At 34.1% G+C, this 17,829-nt stretch overlaps 1 protein-coding gene across 1 annotated transcript in view; it reads right to left on the bottom strand.

Moving 5' to 3' along the window:
• Window positions 1-17,829, bottom strand: part of SLC25A12 (solute carrier family 25 member 12) — an 83,917-nt gene that overhangs the window by 27,112 nt on the left and 38,976 nt on the right. The window contains exons 6-11 of the mRNA XM_011357586.2: window positions 15,970-16,116; window positions 13,726-13,864; window positions 12,951-13,044; window positions 11,304-11,388; window positions 1,965-2,046; window positions 501-659 (exon numbers count right to left, since the gene is read on the bottom strand). Of these exons, the coding sequence (XP_011355888.1) occupies window positions 501-659; window positions 1,965-2,046; window positions 11,304-11,388; window positions 12,951-13,044; window positions 13,726-13,864; window positions 15,970-16,116 (706 nt within the window). The remainder of the gene's footprint in view (window positions 1-500; window positions 660-1,964; window positions 2,047-11,303; window positions 11,389-12,950; window positions 13,045-13,725; window positions 13,865-15,969; window positions 16,117-17,829) is intronic.

Raw genomic sequence — 17,829 nt, 5'->3', positions numbered from 1 at the left:
TCACATGACTCACTGGGAAAGATTCATGAATGGTCTCCCTTGGAAGGGACAAGACATTGAATATTTCTCAGTTGAAGCAAGTGGACAGAGGGTAACTCACCTTCAAGTGGCAGCCTGGCTTCTATTTCACAGAGAAAAAGTGTATTTCTCCTCTCTAATTCTTTGGGAAAAGAAGCTATTTCTCAGCTCTCATCATTGTCTTCCACCTGCAGACATGTGCCTTAGTTTGTAAGAATACGGTGACCACAGACCCATGTTAGGACAAAGGTAGGATTTAGATTCCAAGAAATATAAATAGCAGGAAGAAGAAATGTTGCAAACTAAAATTGCTAATTACCAAGTGAGAATATAAAGAGGGAAACAAGCAATGAGAAAGTAAAAGAGAAACAGCCCTAGTCTGACTCGGCAGGCTACACATTGATTTTCATAGTGAAAGAGTTAAAATCTGCTGCTCGTGAGATAAAATCTCTAACTTCAGCAACTGAGATTTGCTTACTCACCTCGGTAGAGTCCAAAGAAGCCCTCATAACGCAAGACTTTCTTAAAACAGTCAAAGCTGTTTTTGTACATCAGCTCCCCCACAACAGAGCCAGTACCACGCTGGTTTTGCATGCGCGTCTTCACCAGATCTATAGGATATACTGCAGTGGCTCCCACAGCTACAAATAAAACAATTTTTAGACTTAAAAGAAAACACAATTAAATGGAGAATCTGTAAGGACAACAAATCTCATCTCAAAGGACTAGAGAATAAAACAGTATCTTTCCTCACAAAAAAGACCTTATGTTATTTTTCCTTCTCCCATACACAGCTGAAGGATGACAGGCTAGCAGCCACTGGGATCCATAAATACAGCTGCTTCAAAGAACGACTATAGTGGATTTTCAAGTCATCACCAATATTAGATAATCAACGCTCAATTTTCTATAACATTAAACTATTATACATATTTCCTCATATTTTTCATTAAATGCCTAAATATACTAGTAATCCCTTAAAATGACCACACACACACACACACACACACACACACACACACACAGAGCTATAATTTAAAATTTTAATTTACCAAAACATTTTGGTAAATGAATCTTAGTTACAACCATAATATTAGAACTAAATCTCAATAAGGCCTTATCTCTATGAACAGAATTTGGTTTTCAAAAACAAACCAAAAAAAAAAACAAAAAACAAACAAAAAAAGGCCAGGCTTTAAATTTCTCAGGGACTGAAAATTTATAACATGAACTAGAGTATTAATGTCAACTGTTGAAAACCAAAAAATGCTTTGCAGCGTCTAAAATTGAGACTGAAAAAAAATAATAGTTTCATCAGTTCAGGCTTGTTTTAAAAATCGTTAAGTATTTTAATCACACCTGCTAGGTTCTTCTCAACAAAGCAATTTCAGATTCTACACTTTTTCTATGGAGATATTTAAGCAAAAAAAGTCTTGAATTTTGCCCAGGAGCCGGGAAGGGAGGTTCATTTTAACAAACTACAAATCTAGGTATTCTTCAACCAGTAAAAAGGGAGAAGGAAAAAATACAAGCAGAAAAGCAAAGGTGAATCATTTTGAGAGGCAGTTTTATTTAATAAGGTTCTAGAATTTGTACTCCAAATCTTGATTCTCTACCTGCCCTCACCCTCAACACCATAAACACAGTCTTATTCTCCATTTCTTTGTATTAGCTCTAACCAGTATAATTAAGGTGACTGCAGCACTGTATCCAAGACTTTCATATTGACAGAGATTTTGCCCTAAAGACAGACTGGAGCCAGAGGCGCTATCGCCATGCTATGACAAGTCCTCTGATTATGGGTAAAAAAATAAAAAATGCTTCAGAAAGCCCCATGACCACGACCCATGGAAACAATGAACTGCACCTTTGTTGATCTGTCCTTGTCTAATGAGATAATATGACGTGAACACAAGCTTGAAACAGCACATGGACATCTCACTCACCTCCAGCAACTGAACCCAGAGTGAATCTGTAAGCAGACTCGGCAATCTGGAGCCACACAGGCCTGCCTAAACCGTGAGATTGCTGCAGGATAGAAACATGTAAAAATTTTTGGAAAAGCATACAGCAAATGAAAAAGCTACAATGGCTATTTTAATTTTTTTAAATGGATATCTCTATTATTGACATTGAAAATTTTGACACAGTCAGCCAAATGGACACAGTAATATTTTTCCTTTTTTTTTTTTTTTTTTACAAGCTTATTACTGCCTCATTTATCTGCTGCTATTGTGGAATACACTATCATGTTACAGAAGTGAATTAACATTTCAGGTATAAAATCTTTCCCTCTTCTTTAACCAACTTAAAATTTAAAAATCTTTGTAAAATATACAAAAACTATTTTGATTTCTAGATCAGAGAATATTGATCATAATCTACCATTTCTAATAACTGAAGGTCATCATATTGATATTTCCATCAGCTCTTGCATCAAATCTAATGCAGCTGATTGTGCTATCCTCCCATGCCTGACAGCCATTACTTTTTTTTAAGTATATAAGTATAGTTGGTATACAATCTTATATTAGTTCTATTAGTTTCAGGTGTACAGTATAGTGATTCAACATTTAAATACCTTAAAATGTGATCTCTCCACTAATTCTAGTAATCATTTGTCACCATGTAAACTTACCACAGTCCCCTTTTCACCCATCCCCACACCCTACTCCCTTCTGGTAAGCATCTCTTAGGTCTGTTTCTATGAGTCTATTTTTGTTTTGTTTTGTTTGTTTTATTTTGTTTTTAGATTCCACTATAAGTGAAACCATATGGTATTTGTCTTTCTCTTTAAGACTTATTTTACGTAGCATAATACTTTCTAGATCCATCCATGTTTCCCCAAATGGTAAGATTTCATTCTTTATTGCTGTATAATATTCTACTATATATATACACACATCTTTTTTTTTTTAAATTTTATTATTAGTTTCAAGTATACAGCACATTGGTTAGATATTTAGTTTATAAAAGATCCTCCTGATTGCTCTTTCTCTCCTCTGGCTCTACACCTCACCATTACATTAATGCTAACTACATTCCCCATGCCGTGCTCCCCATCCCTGTGACCATCTATAGACTACTCATTTGTACTTTTTTAACCCTTTACCCCTCTCTCCCAGCCCCCCAACCCCTTCCCTCTGGCCATCACCAGATTGTCCTCTGTATTTGTGGGTCTGTTTTCGATTAGTTCTTTTTGTTCCTTAGATTCTGCATGTAAGTGAAACCATGTGGTATTGATCTTTCTGTCTTTCACTCAGCATAACAACCTCTAGGCCCATCAATGTCACTGCAAATGGTAGGATTTAATTTTTTTAATGTCTGAGTAATATTCCATCGTATATATGAACCATAATTTCTTTATCCAATTGTCTGTTGATGGCCATTTAGGTCGCTTCCATATCTTGGCTATTGTAAATAGTGCTGCCATGAACATAGAGGTGCTTAGAGCTTTATGAATTATTGTTTTGGTTTTCTTTGGATAAATACCCAGAAGTGCACTTGCTGGGTCAAAAAGTATATCCATTTTTAATTTTTTGAGAAACCTTCAGACTGTTTTCCATAGAGGCTACACCAGTGTGCAGTCCTACCAACAGTGCAAAGCGTTCCCTTTTCTCCACATCCTCACCAACACATGTTGTTTATTGACTTGATAACAGTCATTGTGGCTGGTGTGAGGTGGTGTCTCATTGTTGTTCTGATTTGAATTTCCCTGATAATTAGTGATGTGGAGCATCTTTTCATATGTCTGTTGGCCATCTGTCTTCTTTGGAAAAATGTCTTTTCATGTCCTCTGTCCATTTTTTGGTTGGATTGTTTAATTTTTTTTTTTGTTACTGAGCAGCTATTATTTCTTTTACCAACAGCTATCTAGTTTGATTTTGCTGCCTCTCATCTATTAGGGCTGGAGAAATCACATAACTAGGATTGTTAGAATTATATGTAAAGCAAGGTCAAGTCATTTCTTTTGGACTAAAGTGAAAAACTTTAATAACTACTCTTTCAAGGGCTCAGAGTCTTATTTCTGGCCCTGCAGCTCAACCATTGAGGTTATGGCTAGGTACGTGCAGTATTTCTGACCCATGCTATTGGGTATTTGCTCTCCTAGCCATTCCCCAACTCTATCTATACAAAGAAAACACCTGAAGGGCTTTAAAAAATAAATCACTGGGGTCTGGGGCATATATATTTTTTAAAAGCTTCAAATCATTCTGCTATGTCGCTAGGTTGAGAACCACTGTTTTAACCACATTTATGATTCTAACATAAAATCTACTATGATGCTGAAGCAACAGGGAAAATCCTTGTGATTCAGAATGTTATTTCATAAGTATTCTACAGCATAAAGAATCTAAAATAATTTGTTTATATTAGTGTGTCAATCTTGTTCTTTAAATTTTTCATTAAGAAAATAGTTATATGAACAATCTAAAGTGAAAAAATATTGCTTTATCATATTGAAAATATTAACTTGAAATGACCTTTTAAAAAACAGCATAATAGAAAATTTACATATTTTCATTAGAATAATTTAATGGAAATGGAATCCATGCCTAAAATCTAAAATAAAGAAAGCTAATCTACTCTGATTTGTTTTCCTCTGTATAATCTCTTCATAGCTCAATTAACCAAGCTAAATATGGCAAAGCCAGATATTTACAAACAATTTGAAAAGCAGCCTACAAAAAATTTTTATTTACCTTCTTGTATTCTAAATTTTGTACCACAATAAGCATCATTTCTGTTTTAACCATAGCATTTGATATCTAAATATTTAACGTCTGATTGTGATCTCTGTAGGCAGAGATCTTTCTAAAAACTCATTATGCTTGCCATTGTATTATGGTTCAATAAATTCTATAGTGAAAAAGAAAATAAATAATGTTTGATAAAAAGTCAAAATAAAACCATTAGAAAATCTAAGAATTCGTAAAACACCATTACTTCAAATAATATCACTACATATTTTATAAATCTCAACTATACCAATATACCAACTTTACTATAACCCAATTAAGTGAAAGCATACATCTATTGTATCCAAAACCAAATATAATACATGGAAGAAACCATCATTAAAAAGGTAGAAAATTACACATAGTAGGACATAATTATGATCTTATAGGACATACATTTTTTCCTATCAAGTTAGCCCAAGCAACCATATAGTCATCCACTATGTTTGATTTATATGCTATAACAAGCGTGAGCAATTAATTTTTATGTGAAACCTAATAGGGAAGACAGTAGAATATTTAATAAAACCTTGAATACAAGCTTAATTTTGTTTCATTCACAGAATAGCAAACAATGTGCCATCCAAAAAGATAATTACTTTTTGTTCTAGTTATTACTATAATAATAATACTAATTTTAGACTGTTTAGAGATTTGCTATATCCCAAAGGGTAAAAGTATATTACCAAGCACTCAGGACCTATGCCCAAATACAGCCCACAGGGGTCTGGTGTTTTTCAATTTTCTATAAATAAAATCCCTTGTGAGACCATGCTGACACTCAGAAATTTCTACGCATAGTGAGACCATATGTACTATTTTGTCAGTCAGTTCACTGTACATACAAAGGCAAGATAGCCATACTATGGAAGGGACAGGCGACTTGCCAAAGGTCTCACTGTGAGATGGGGAATAAGCAGAGCATTGGTCCTGGTCACCCTACTGCACTCTCCATCATTCTTTAAGTCAACAGTCTCCAAAAACTGCTCGTGATCGAATGCTCCTGCCAGGCAAAGATTTAAGTAGATAAACCCAATATATGACTTCATTTATAAATTATATGCATGTTCCACTGTACTAATTACATAATATATAATTATATGTTTATACATAATTATACATCTATTTATGTAATTATATATTTATATAATATTTATAAATTTAAGTAATACATATAAAATCACATATTACATATTTCAAATATATACAAAAGCATAAGTTATAAAAGAATGGGATGAAATAATTTTTTATATTTTATTTTTCATTTATTAATTCAAAACCTTTTGGTATCACTTTAAAGTATTATATTGACTAAATACACTTCAGTTAGTTTTTAAATGTTGACTACACTAGTGAGGCTAATATTCTGTTTCAAAGACAAAGATGAAAACAAACACAATCTGTATCTTCAAGGTAAACATGATGTTTAACATCACATATTTTGAAATTTCAGATATAATATTTTGACTTAGATTTAAAAATATTTTAAAATCAATGTGGCTGTTATGCTACCTATTAAACACATAACATATATGTTTTTAACCTCTGAAAACATGCAAATAAAACTTTTTTCCAAAATTAGAATTTCTCAATCTCAAAACTAGGTAAAAACAAACCTCATTCCATTATAAATTATTTTCCAACATGTCTCCTTTCAAAAGAATATGTTGAATTAAAGCTCACAGAATAAAAGGGTTATGATCTCAAACAAGAGTCAAGTAACCACTAATTCCTTTATTTATGCAAAAGGTTTCTCCTGTGTTCAACCACACATTTTCTTTATACTCTCCTCCTTTAAAGAATGTTTATAAGCCCTACAAAATCCAATGAAAACTGAAGGATTATAGTGTGCTTTAATTCTTAGCTAAAAACATCTCTAACTATAAATACTCAAAAGCCTTTTGAAAGAAATGTTGCCTCTGCCCTTATTAAATCGCATTTATTTCAAAAAAAAAAAGAAAAATACAATATACGGTTACTAAGGATTTTTCTTTTTTTAAGCTCAGCTATCACTATAACTTACAGTTCACTTGTATTCAAGTATGTAGATTAATGTAATTAATGCTATGGATTTCACTTCATGAATATTCATAAGTAGAATGCCACTGTAGCTGTCATCCCTATTAATGAGTGTGTACTAAATTTTTAGCATTTAGGCTGAAAGAAAATACTCAGCACTAAGATCACCTACCGTGAGCAAATGTGCCAAAGGAAAAGGCACTCTTCCCCTTAGGTTTATGATTATGATCATGAAGATGATATTTAACAAGATTAATTAAGTGTTTTTCAAAGCAAAATAAGAGCTGAGCATCTTAAATGATTTTTAACCTGCTCCCTAAGCATATGTGTATGATAAGAAATGACTTAAGATCTCATTTGGAAAAGAGAAAGTTCTTTTGCTTTTGTTGTTAAATGTACCTCATTCTATAAAGGAGAATTAGATAAGGCAGGATCGTGTCAGTTAACAAGTCAAGCAACCTGCCCAAACCAAGCTGCTTCCTGTAGTATGCCAATCCCATAAAGAGAACTGTCTCCTCTAAATGGCACACTATCAATGGATAGGAGAAAAGGAAAGAAAAGCCTGTCTTCTCCATACTGAGCACAGAATGGAAAAAAAGGATAGATTTCATATCAATTAAAATATATGATTACGATGGCAAAAATGAGGCTAGGGAAAATAAAACAAAATCTTTTGTCTGCAAATCACATCCATAAATTTAATACACCTGGATTTGAATTAAATATTCTTGGCCTTACGAAACAAGGTTAAAACCCAAAGACCACAGTCTAGGAGGTGGAGATAATATAAAAAAAATTTTTTTTCCCCCTAATGCTAACCAATATATAATTTTCTTTCAGTAAAAAGGGAGTTAAATTGTGTTAAATACTGTAATAAGTCTTTAAATCAAACCATTTAAATAAAGTAAATGGCTAAGAAATAAAACTAATATATAAATCCAATTTTTCCCTTTTGAGAACAGTCTTCCATTTATGGTAAAACTATCATGGGTGACAAAGGTAAAAGTTCCAAAACAAAGAACTAGTAAGTGTATTGTAATGTTTTCTTTTTACTCATGAATCCAAAGTTCAAAGACAGTCCATGAATATGCAAATTACACAAAAGAGTATTTCGAAGTCCTGTGTCTAGGGAATGCTGCATATGAAATAGAAAAATCATTGTACTAATGTTTTGGCAGAACCCAACACAGTTTATATTCCAAAAGTTCTTTGTGTGAGTGGTCTGTAGTTTGAATACGATTTCCCACAAAAACAAAACTTTTTAAAAAGTAGGTATATGCCCAAGCAGGTCCATCATAGATCATTTATGCCAAACAGTTGAAAAATTGATATACAATAAGAAGTTTGTTTACTCACTCTCACAAAGAGCCAAAATCAGCCTTTAACCTGGTTTTAGCCTACAAAATACTTCATGCTTCAAAAACGTCACATCCTCTTCTACCTGCAACTTACCTCTTTTTATTTAACTCACTCTCCCCAAATGAAAGTTTCCACTTTTCTCACTGGTCATCTCTATACCACAACATATTTACCTATCCTACTGTTAATGAATATTGGACTATTGTTTCCATTTTTCTTTTCTTTTCTTTTTTTTTTTTTTGCTATTACAAATAATACTGCTATGTATATTCTTGTATGTGTCTTTTAATCAACACATGCACACATTCCTGTTAGGGACTATACCCAGGAGAGAAAATGTCAGGTCACAGAGTATGCATCTCTACAACCGTAGTTGACAGTGCCGAATCGTTTCCAAAGCTGTGATGCTAGCAGTTTATGGCAGTTACCATTCCTCTACCCCTGAACAACACCCGCCACTGTCAAGAGTATAATTTTGATTTAATGAACAAAAGTTCTTAAATTGAATGAAGTTAAACTTATCAATCTTTTTCTTTATGACAAGTATTTTGTACCATGTTTATCAAAACCTTGCTTATTCTAGATCATGACTTTAATCTCCTGTTATCTTCTCTAAGCTTTAATCTTTCACATTCAGAATATTCCAACTGGAATAGATTTTTGTGCATGATGTGAGGCAGGAATTTTTTTCCATTAGAATATCTATCAATTAGATTTTTAAAAATGTAACAGAATTTCAGCCAGCGCACAAAATTTTTGAAGTAATACAACCGCGATAAAGAAAAAAATATAAAGATATAATTCTTCCTTACTTCCCATCCCCTTCTACCTAAAGAAAGAAAGTAGATAAGGGTGGATGAAGGAGTTGTGTCATACATATTTCTGAGCCCAACTTAGAGTTTGCTCAGATAGGCTTCTCATATTCAATAACTGTTAACAACAGCGGTTAACATTTACTGCATGCTTAGTAGGTGCCAGGCCTAATGTAAGTGCATTATCTTATGTAATAACCCTATCAGATGGATTATTCCTCTAGTTAAAGAGGAAACCGAGAAAGGAAGGAATTTACATAATCAGTGCCCAAGTTCTGAATCTCTGCCTCTCGCAACTTCTGAACTCATAGATTCTCTATCATGCACATGTGTTTTCATAACAACTTTCATAGAATGAGATAACAACAAAACATACCATCCTTCCTAATTTACATCTAAGTTTTAAGTAGATTCCTACAGGAGAACATTCTACTTATGAAATGTAAATATGTATTCCTGGTTCAATAATATAGTAAAAATTGTAAGAGAATCAAAAATGTCAGGTGCCAACGAAAGGTGACAAATCATCTTTGAATCTGCCTACAAGAAAATTTACACCACTAGCAGAATTACATCACCTTCCTTAGGATTAAGAAATATGAGGGATGTAGACTTAGGGCTCCAAAGGCTACATAAACAACTTTCAGACACAACTTGTAGGAAAATTGCTAGGGGCAAGAGAAGTGGGTAAAATGAAAAAGAGAAACAGAAAGGCTAAGAAAGAAGGAAATGAGTTGGGACTTTTAAATTCATTACATTGTCTTTAATAAGCTAAATGAAATATTCCCCAATTATAAATGTAAGGACATCCCCAGGGAAAGCTATATTAATAGACATGTAACACTGAAAAATAGATCCTTTTGAAATGTAATTTTTCAAACTTCGACAGCAAATTTTTATAAATGTAAACTACAAAATATGAAATTTAATTCAACAACAGCTCTTTTAACTTTTTCAGTGTCTCGAATATTTAATAATTTCATTAATTTTTTATTATAAATCAATGAATTGGAATAAATCCATCTATTTTTAGAGGGTCTGAGGACTTATAATGGAAGTAAACTTTGACAGACAGGTAATATTTTTTTGCTCCTAAAGAAGCTAAATTGCAATGGGTTACAGATATATTTTAATCTTCTGGAAGCTTTATTACACACCAAGCAAAGTATTAACATAAGATACAGATATAAAAGCAATATTTTAATTTACTTAGCAGATTATACAAATTATTGTTTATTACATAAAGTAAAACTGGAAATTCTAATTAGTTGCAGAGGTAGAATCATCATTCCAGCAAGGTCTAGTAGAAGAAAGATTTCCTACCGAAACTTCCCAAAGTGAACCATACTTGTATGTCTTAATCTTTTACTAGCACATTTGGCTTTTTCACCAGGGTGGCAACAATGAATAAAAAGCAGACTCAGGCTCTTTCTGTAGCATGCCCTTTACGTTTTTGTTCTCTCTTTGTCTCCTCTTTTCTTTCCCCCTCTCTCCTTGCCCTCCCCATGGCTCCTAGCCTCATGGGGCATCACAGTCTCCTAAAGAATCATGATGGACTCAGGTTTCATGTCTATTAGAGCAGGGAAATAGGAGGACAAGGACTAACCCTCCTAATCCTCACTCCCCACACAAAGCTATGTTGACCATTACTACAAGTGAGACTTCCTCCAAGTGCTACAGAAGTGCTACTACAGAAGGAGGGGTCTCAGTGTAAAACAAGATTTTAAAAAAATGTGCCATTGCACTCTGCAAGGTAATATCATGGGGTTTATTTTCCTAACAAGATAGTATTCTTAAAATCGAAATGGGACTTCATTGACTTTAAAGGACTCAGAAGGTATTGTGTTAATCATCCTTAACACTAAAAAAATAATATTTATCAAAAATAATCAAGGTTTTCTTTCTGATTCAATAATTAGTTTTTCTGTGCTACTGTTGTAATCTATAAGGTACAATCTCAGTAAAAGATTTATTTCATTAGAGCAATGTTTTGTATTATAAAACCCTATAAATATCAGCTTAATGATACAAAATGAGCTTAACACTATTCTTTAAGTGTGACCTGACAAATGATAAGACGGCTAATTTTAGGGGGAAGGAAGCAAAGTCCACATATATTTGCTCTTATTTTCCTTATGTTCATAAGCTACAAGAAAAAACATAAACATAAATCTAGATACTCCATAAAAATATCCTATGGGAGTGGGGGATAACAGTTATATAAATGTAATCTTTAAGCTAAGAAAAGTCTTTTTCTGGAAAGTAGTTTTTAAATTTCATCATTCAGAAGCTCTAGGCTGTCATGAACATATTATTTCAACATTTTTGGAGGTGATTCTGTTTATGAGACTCCTACCTGTCTCTGAAGTTCTGCCAGGTTGTGAGGTAAGGCCCCCTCAGCCAACGGGGCTATTCTCTCAATATCTGCCAAAGTCAAGCGCCTTCAGGCAAAAATATGGGGGGAAAGAACTGTTAGACACCAACAAACTCCTCAGGCCAAGATCATCTTTCTTCAGAAAAAGGTAGGGGGAGAACTACGGTTTAAAAGTATTTCTCTATTCGCACAGATCATAGTGAGAAAAAAAAAAAACTTCAGATCAAATAGGAAAAGACTGCAAAGAAATAATGTGGAGTACACATTTAAAAAATCTTCAATGATAAATATTAACAGTAAAGAAATAATTTTTGCCAGAAGTATAGACACTGGCAGTTCACACATATTAAATGCATTCTCTTAGTATACATACTTAATGCATAGGTGCAAAGTTTCTTGAGAAGGATAAACACAAAACTGATAAACACTGGATGCCTTTAAGTAAAGGCACAAGGAAGAAGCGAGACTTTTTTTACTGCATGTTCTTTTAAACTCTTTGAGCTCTGAACCATGTGAACGTACTGTTTTCCAAAAAAAATTTACCTAAAAGTAAGTACATTCCATGAACAAGCTAGGTCACTTCACACACAATTTTGAGAAACACTTTTTGAAAGCATTTATTACAGTGTAGAAGGCCTCAAAACTTTTGCAAAAATGTAAATTCTAGATGGATGAGACATGGCCTGATATTTCATGTCAATCACCAAACACTGGCTGGTATATTTAGTATCATCTCCAGCTCAGCAATTCATTATGTAGCATGAAGGCAATAAATCATCCATGCACGCTCAATTTCTACCAGTCCTCAGTTCTATGGTTAAACCCATTTTTCAGACATTCCTACACTTAACTACTAAAGGAGACTAAAAAAAATCTGATCACTTAATAGATCATAAGTCCTCTATTCCACAGGTCCTGCTGGATATCCACAGATAAGAGTTTTTCTCTTGGATTTGCGTAAGATTTTACAAATTAAATATTCTCTATGTGCTTTGGGGTTTTTAGTCTATAAAATAGAGGCATAAAACATCTGAGTTTGTCTGTGATGGTAAACTATGATGATAATGTAACAGCCATAAATCTAAGAAAATTATATTCTCCAACACAAAATGGTATATACTGTTTAGTAAAATGACCATTCACCATGAACCCGAAAGATTATAAGATTCCTGAACATGTACCTCAGTTTATTTTATAAATTTAGGCAAATTTCCATAAATCTCGTAAAATTCCTAACACCTACAGAGTCTAAGTTAAATCAGTTTTTTCCATCCCTCTCTTCTTCTCACTTTCCTCCCTTTCTCTCTCATTTTTCTTCCTTTCATGTCCCTCTCTCATGTCCCTCAACCCCTTACTCCCTTCTTTTGCCTCTCTCTCTACCTTTTCCCTTGTTTTCTTCCCCTCCTCTCTTCTTTTCCCTTCTTGTTCTCTCTCCTTTTCCCTCTTCCCATCTCCCCTACCTTTAGTCTGTCTTCCTTTCTCTCCTTCCTCCCATTTCTCATACCTGACTGCCTCTTTCTTGAAATTTATATATTGAATAAACTATTGGTAACATAAATTGAAAGCGCGCCACATTTTAAAAGAACTGTCCTGTTACTAAATATCATGAAGAATTATTGGAATAGTTACCCTGTAGCATTATATAAGTCTGCAAGCTGGTATAGGATATCAATTTCTAATGGAGTGACTTGTCCATAGCGTATGGCACTCTGGGCAAATTCCTCTGGAAGAAAAAGAAATATTTTAAAATCTTAAAAGATTATTAACATACAACAAACTTCTACCTTAACCAACAATAATCTGCAAGCTAAAGGCATTTTAGTATTATTTTTAAAATCTAAAACTGAATTTAAATACCTAAGTTCAACTATACAAGAAGAACTACCAAATTCTGAAAGCTGGCAAAGATAAAATGTTAAAATGGTGAAACAGCAAAAACAGATAAAGATAAATTAACTTCAAAGATAAAACAATCTCTTTAGAATCCTCTCTCTTATCTTGTTTATTCCCTTTGATCCCCAGAGTTACAAGATAAAAGAAGTGGCTATTCTCCTTCACCTAAAACATCCTACTCCAATTCAGCAAAAGGAGTGGGCTTGTCCTTCTGTGGCAACTTCTTCCTAGTACAAACAAGCTGCTGCCATAGTGCCACTGACCTGTTTGACAGATCAGGACAAGGTTCTTTTCAAACCTGTCAAAGCCACTTTTCCATTCCTGACCTCAGCATCCCAACAAATCCACCTGGATTTTTGGAGACCATTATGGCCCAAGTGAAGCATATACACAATGACAACAAACTTTCTAGATCTGGCTTCGGAGGGTAAATTTAAATCAAACTCATGCCCTAGATAAAGAAAAGTGAAAACGTTGAGATTCAAATCAATATACAGTTTTTAAATCTTACCTTTTGTGACTTCAATATCTCTCCTTGTGCCAGCTAGAGTGCTATATATCTTACGAACAAGCTCCATGTTATTCAGTAAGGAGTTAAATGCATTGAAGTAGGAGAAGCTAACCTGGTGTGAGATACTTCCTCCAGCTGCCTAGGAAATCACAACACAAAAAGTTAAAAAACAAAAACAAAAACCTGTTTATGAACACTGCTCTTTTTTTCAAAGAATATCCAAAGGAGTCTTCATTATTAAAATGATTTAACAACCAGTCCAGTCCATAAATACAAGAAACATATCCTACTGAAACACTCAGTGCCTTTCATGCCCTCAGGGAGGTCTATGTAATTTGGGTTTTAAGGAAGAAAGCAACATCTGGAAGTTGGACTTTATGGTTCATCTACCTATGAGGTCAAAAACAATAAATATAATTATCACAGATCAAAAACAATGGTTATTTAAACAGGAGTTTCAAGACCCTCAACTATGGAACTCCTGCTAGTTCTGGATAATCCAAACATGAATACTATAATATAAGGAATTTTTTTTTTTAACTTGCTTTTTTTACCCACACATATACACAAAACATGGTGGTAACTTTACATTTTAAGACTACTTTACCATATTGACTTTCCTAATCTTTTTTTTTAAAGGTCATTGTTATAATCAGATATTTAACAATCTGTGCTGAGCTCTGAATATGTATAATGAAAGGTACAATGACCCAAAACTTCAGAAAATGTAGAGACAATCTAAGGAGGATTTATTCACCATAAGTTATGTCTTTAATGGAACAGCTCTAAAGAGACTCTTATGCCTGGAGAAGGATGGAGGCAAATGGCCTTCATTACTTCTGCAGGGTGAGGAGGTAATTTCTCTCTCTGGACATAAACTCAGAAGAGAGTACTTTTCATAGTTCGCAAAAGCCTAATTTCTAACCCAAGAGTCAGAGGAATTCATCTGATTGAAAACATTCTCTTTATTAAAAACTCAAAGAAATACTTATAGAAATACCAGTGTGACCACCTTAATCATGAAGTTCTATTAAGAACAATGCTGGTAATCACGGGCAAAGGCACCCACCCTACTACCCCGCACACAAATTCTTTAATCCAAATATAGATATTTGTATTAGCCTGAAATTGGATACCAGTGAGCCAAAAGCAAATTATTGAATACTTTCCTCCAGGGACTGAAATGGTGTTTGGTAAATCAAGGTTATAATAGGTCTATCTAACTCACTTAGAAAAGATTAAATGTGTCCCTTCGCCCTAAGGCACTCAGTAAGTCCTTCTCTCTAGAATTTTCTTGCTTTCTTCATTTCTTCTCTCACTCTCATCCTTTCTTTCTTTCATTTTTTGACTGGGGTACGAGGTGAGGGTAGGGGAGTGGGAGATGGGTGTCAAGGAGGTGAAATGTGTAGGAGAAAGTGACATGCTCCATGTTCGAATTCACTGAAGAAAAAGAACAGAAGTTGATCTTTCTACCCCAGTCTAAATCAGGGATAATGATCTTCAGCTGAAACAACAAAAGCACTCATTGGCTTCCCTCCATTAAAAACAAGCAGCACTCAAAAACTTATACATAAGTACAACACATGAACAAGAAAACTGGTAAGTGAGGAAAGTTTCACCAGTCTTTGTGAGGAAGTAGATGACATCAGTTTGCTATTGGTCCAGATGATTACTTTATAGAGATTAGCAGTTTTACAGAACAAAAACTGTCTCATCCATGCAGACTGAATGCACAGGTGAAGGGGCAGAGAGAGGAGTGAGCCACAGAGGCTGATGCCCACATATTTCCTCCATACCTTCTGCCATGGCCATGGTTATTAAAACAGTGTAGAGGTCAATGATGATCCCTCTAGCAAACAGCACCCTGCAGGCAACAAAGGAAGGAGCCATCCTTATAGCAAGGCTTTGGGAGCCTGGTGGGATGGAAAAAGGAGAGGTACTGCCCAGTGGAAAAAGTAATTGCACACCTTTGTCTACAAACTCCCTTGTATTCTTCAGTTGGACTCTGTACATGGAAATAAACAATTCAGAAATATATGAGAGCAAAATGGTAGCCTCTGCTATGATCTGGGAAAGACTATTCTCCATCACCCCCACCTCCCCTACACACACCTGTTTACCTTCTACCAACCAAGCTTAAAGTTAGAATAGTTGAGAGTCAGGTGGGTCCAGGGAAGCAATTCAGGACCCAATGGTTCAAAAGGTTTAAGGAAACGGAAAGCTGAAGTACTTGCTTTTACTTACTGAAACTAAGTTCTCCTCCACGAAGGAAGTAAGCATGTGAGACCGAATGGTAACCATGATGTCACTGAAATCCAGACCGGAAATCATGCCAGTTTTACTTTTGTCTTTAAGTGCAAAGGCTTGTCTTGCATGTTCCAATTGTAGCTCCTGGAGGGAAAAGTTAGAAACAAGGCATTAGATAAGTTAAAGTACAATCCAAGTATATGTTCTGTCAAGGAAGGACAGACATCCTTTTACTACATTCACTTACCACAGAAATGAACGATATACAGCTCTAAATTTACAGCACTTTTAATTTCTTTTAAAGAACATGTTCCCCTGAAAATGTACTACATATTACTCCTCAGGAAGAAAAATAAAGCACACCATGGCAATAAAGAAAAATGAGGAGGAAAAAATCATTTATTTGAAAAGTTTTCATCACTGAAAACAAAGAAAGTATGTTTTCAGTGCTTTATTTCAGCCTTTCAAATAAGTAGTAATTTATTCTCTTCTGCTTGCAAGCATTCGTGTCATCCGAAAGTACTTTTTGAATTAAAAGTTTAGATGCATTTTCAGTTTTTCAATTTTAAGTGTTACAATCACTGTGGATGTGGAGAGCTGACTGTACGTATGTTTTAGGGAGCCAAACTTTGTAATAAGTGATATCCATGAAAACAATAAAATGTGCCCTAAGTAACAGGGCACAGTAATACCCTAAGTACTATACGAAAGTCAAAATTAGGATACTTCTGTCCTAAGGACTCACTACATAATCCAAATAAACCTGTTATCACACCATAATAATGGTGCTGTTTAATGCCATTTCACACTATTTGCAACTATGGAAATAATATTTGCATCTAAATATAAAAATATTCATAGATAAAATTAAATACTGCAATTTCATTACCATTTATTTATGAAAACTTACAAATGAACATTCCTTTATCTTTTTCTGACACTTAAAATAGTTTTTGGTAAAAGTCTTACTATTTTACTAATTTAATTATATTTTCCTATGGTCTTGTGATAGCTCAATGGTAAATCAAAGATATTAAAATTACCTTAGCAGTTGTTGTCTTATAATACTTCATTAAACTATACACTTGTTTTATACACCTTTATTTGTATAATATTCAACAAGTTTTAAAAATATTTTTTCTTACATTGATAGGCTACAGACTAGTATATGAAACCTACTAAATCTTTCAATAGTCTTTAAAAAATTAAATGATAATATTGAAGAAAACATCTAAATATTTTAACATCTATCATCAAACATCTAAATATTTGGATTTTCTTGAAAATAGTGATAGAAGTGGAGAACTTCACAAACAGTATAGCTTTGGATGAGACTGACCTAGTACACTTAACTCTGCTGTCTTCCAAAATTCCATTCTTCACTATAATCCCTCAAAGATGAAGAGAATGGAAAAGAAGATGACAGCAACTACATTTTTAAGATTAGAGAGCAGAAGGGCAAGTGAAAGCTAACTCAGCAGAACCAAGAAATCTAGAGTAAAGAGAGCCAAAGGCAATTAAATGTACATGACAGAACCCCTACAAGACTCAGAAATTGGCTGCACTAGTTAGTGCCCTGGAAGTAACAGTGAAAATGGAGCTGAAAACAGGAGCCTTAGAAGGAAGTCTGTTTGAAAAGGAGTTAATTACCTGCCTTACTACACCTTAGCTGAACCTCTGCGCTTTCCCAATCTTGGCAGAAGACTAGAGTTTCACTGCCTGGAAAGTTTAACAGAGGATATCTAGACTAGGGAAGACCAGCCATAGTAGAAAAGAGGTAATTAAATGAAAGTCCATCTCCATACTGAATGTTGAGACCTCCAACCCATTTTGTCTTATTCAACAACCAGAATATCA

This window comes from Pteropus vampyrus, unplaced genomic scaffold (assembly GCF_000151845.1).
Source record: "Pteropus vampyrus isolate Shadow unplaced genomic scaffold, Pvam_2.0 Scaffold2, whole genome shotgun sequence".
In the NCBI taxonomy this organism is placed as follows: domain Eukaryota; kingdom Metazoa; phylum Chordata; class Mammalia; order Chiroptera; family Pteropodidae; genus Pteropus; species Pteropus vampyrus.
The sequence above is the reverse complement of the archived record's forward strand: the minus strand, read 5'-3'. Positions and strand labels throughout refer to the sequence as shown.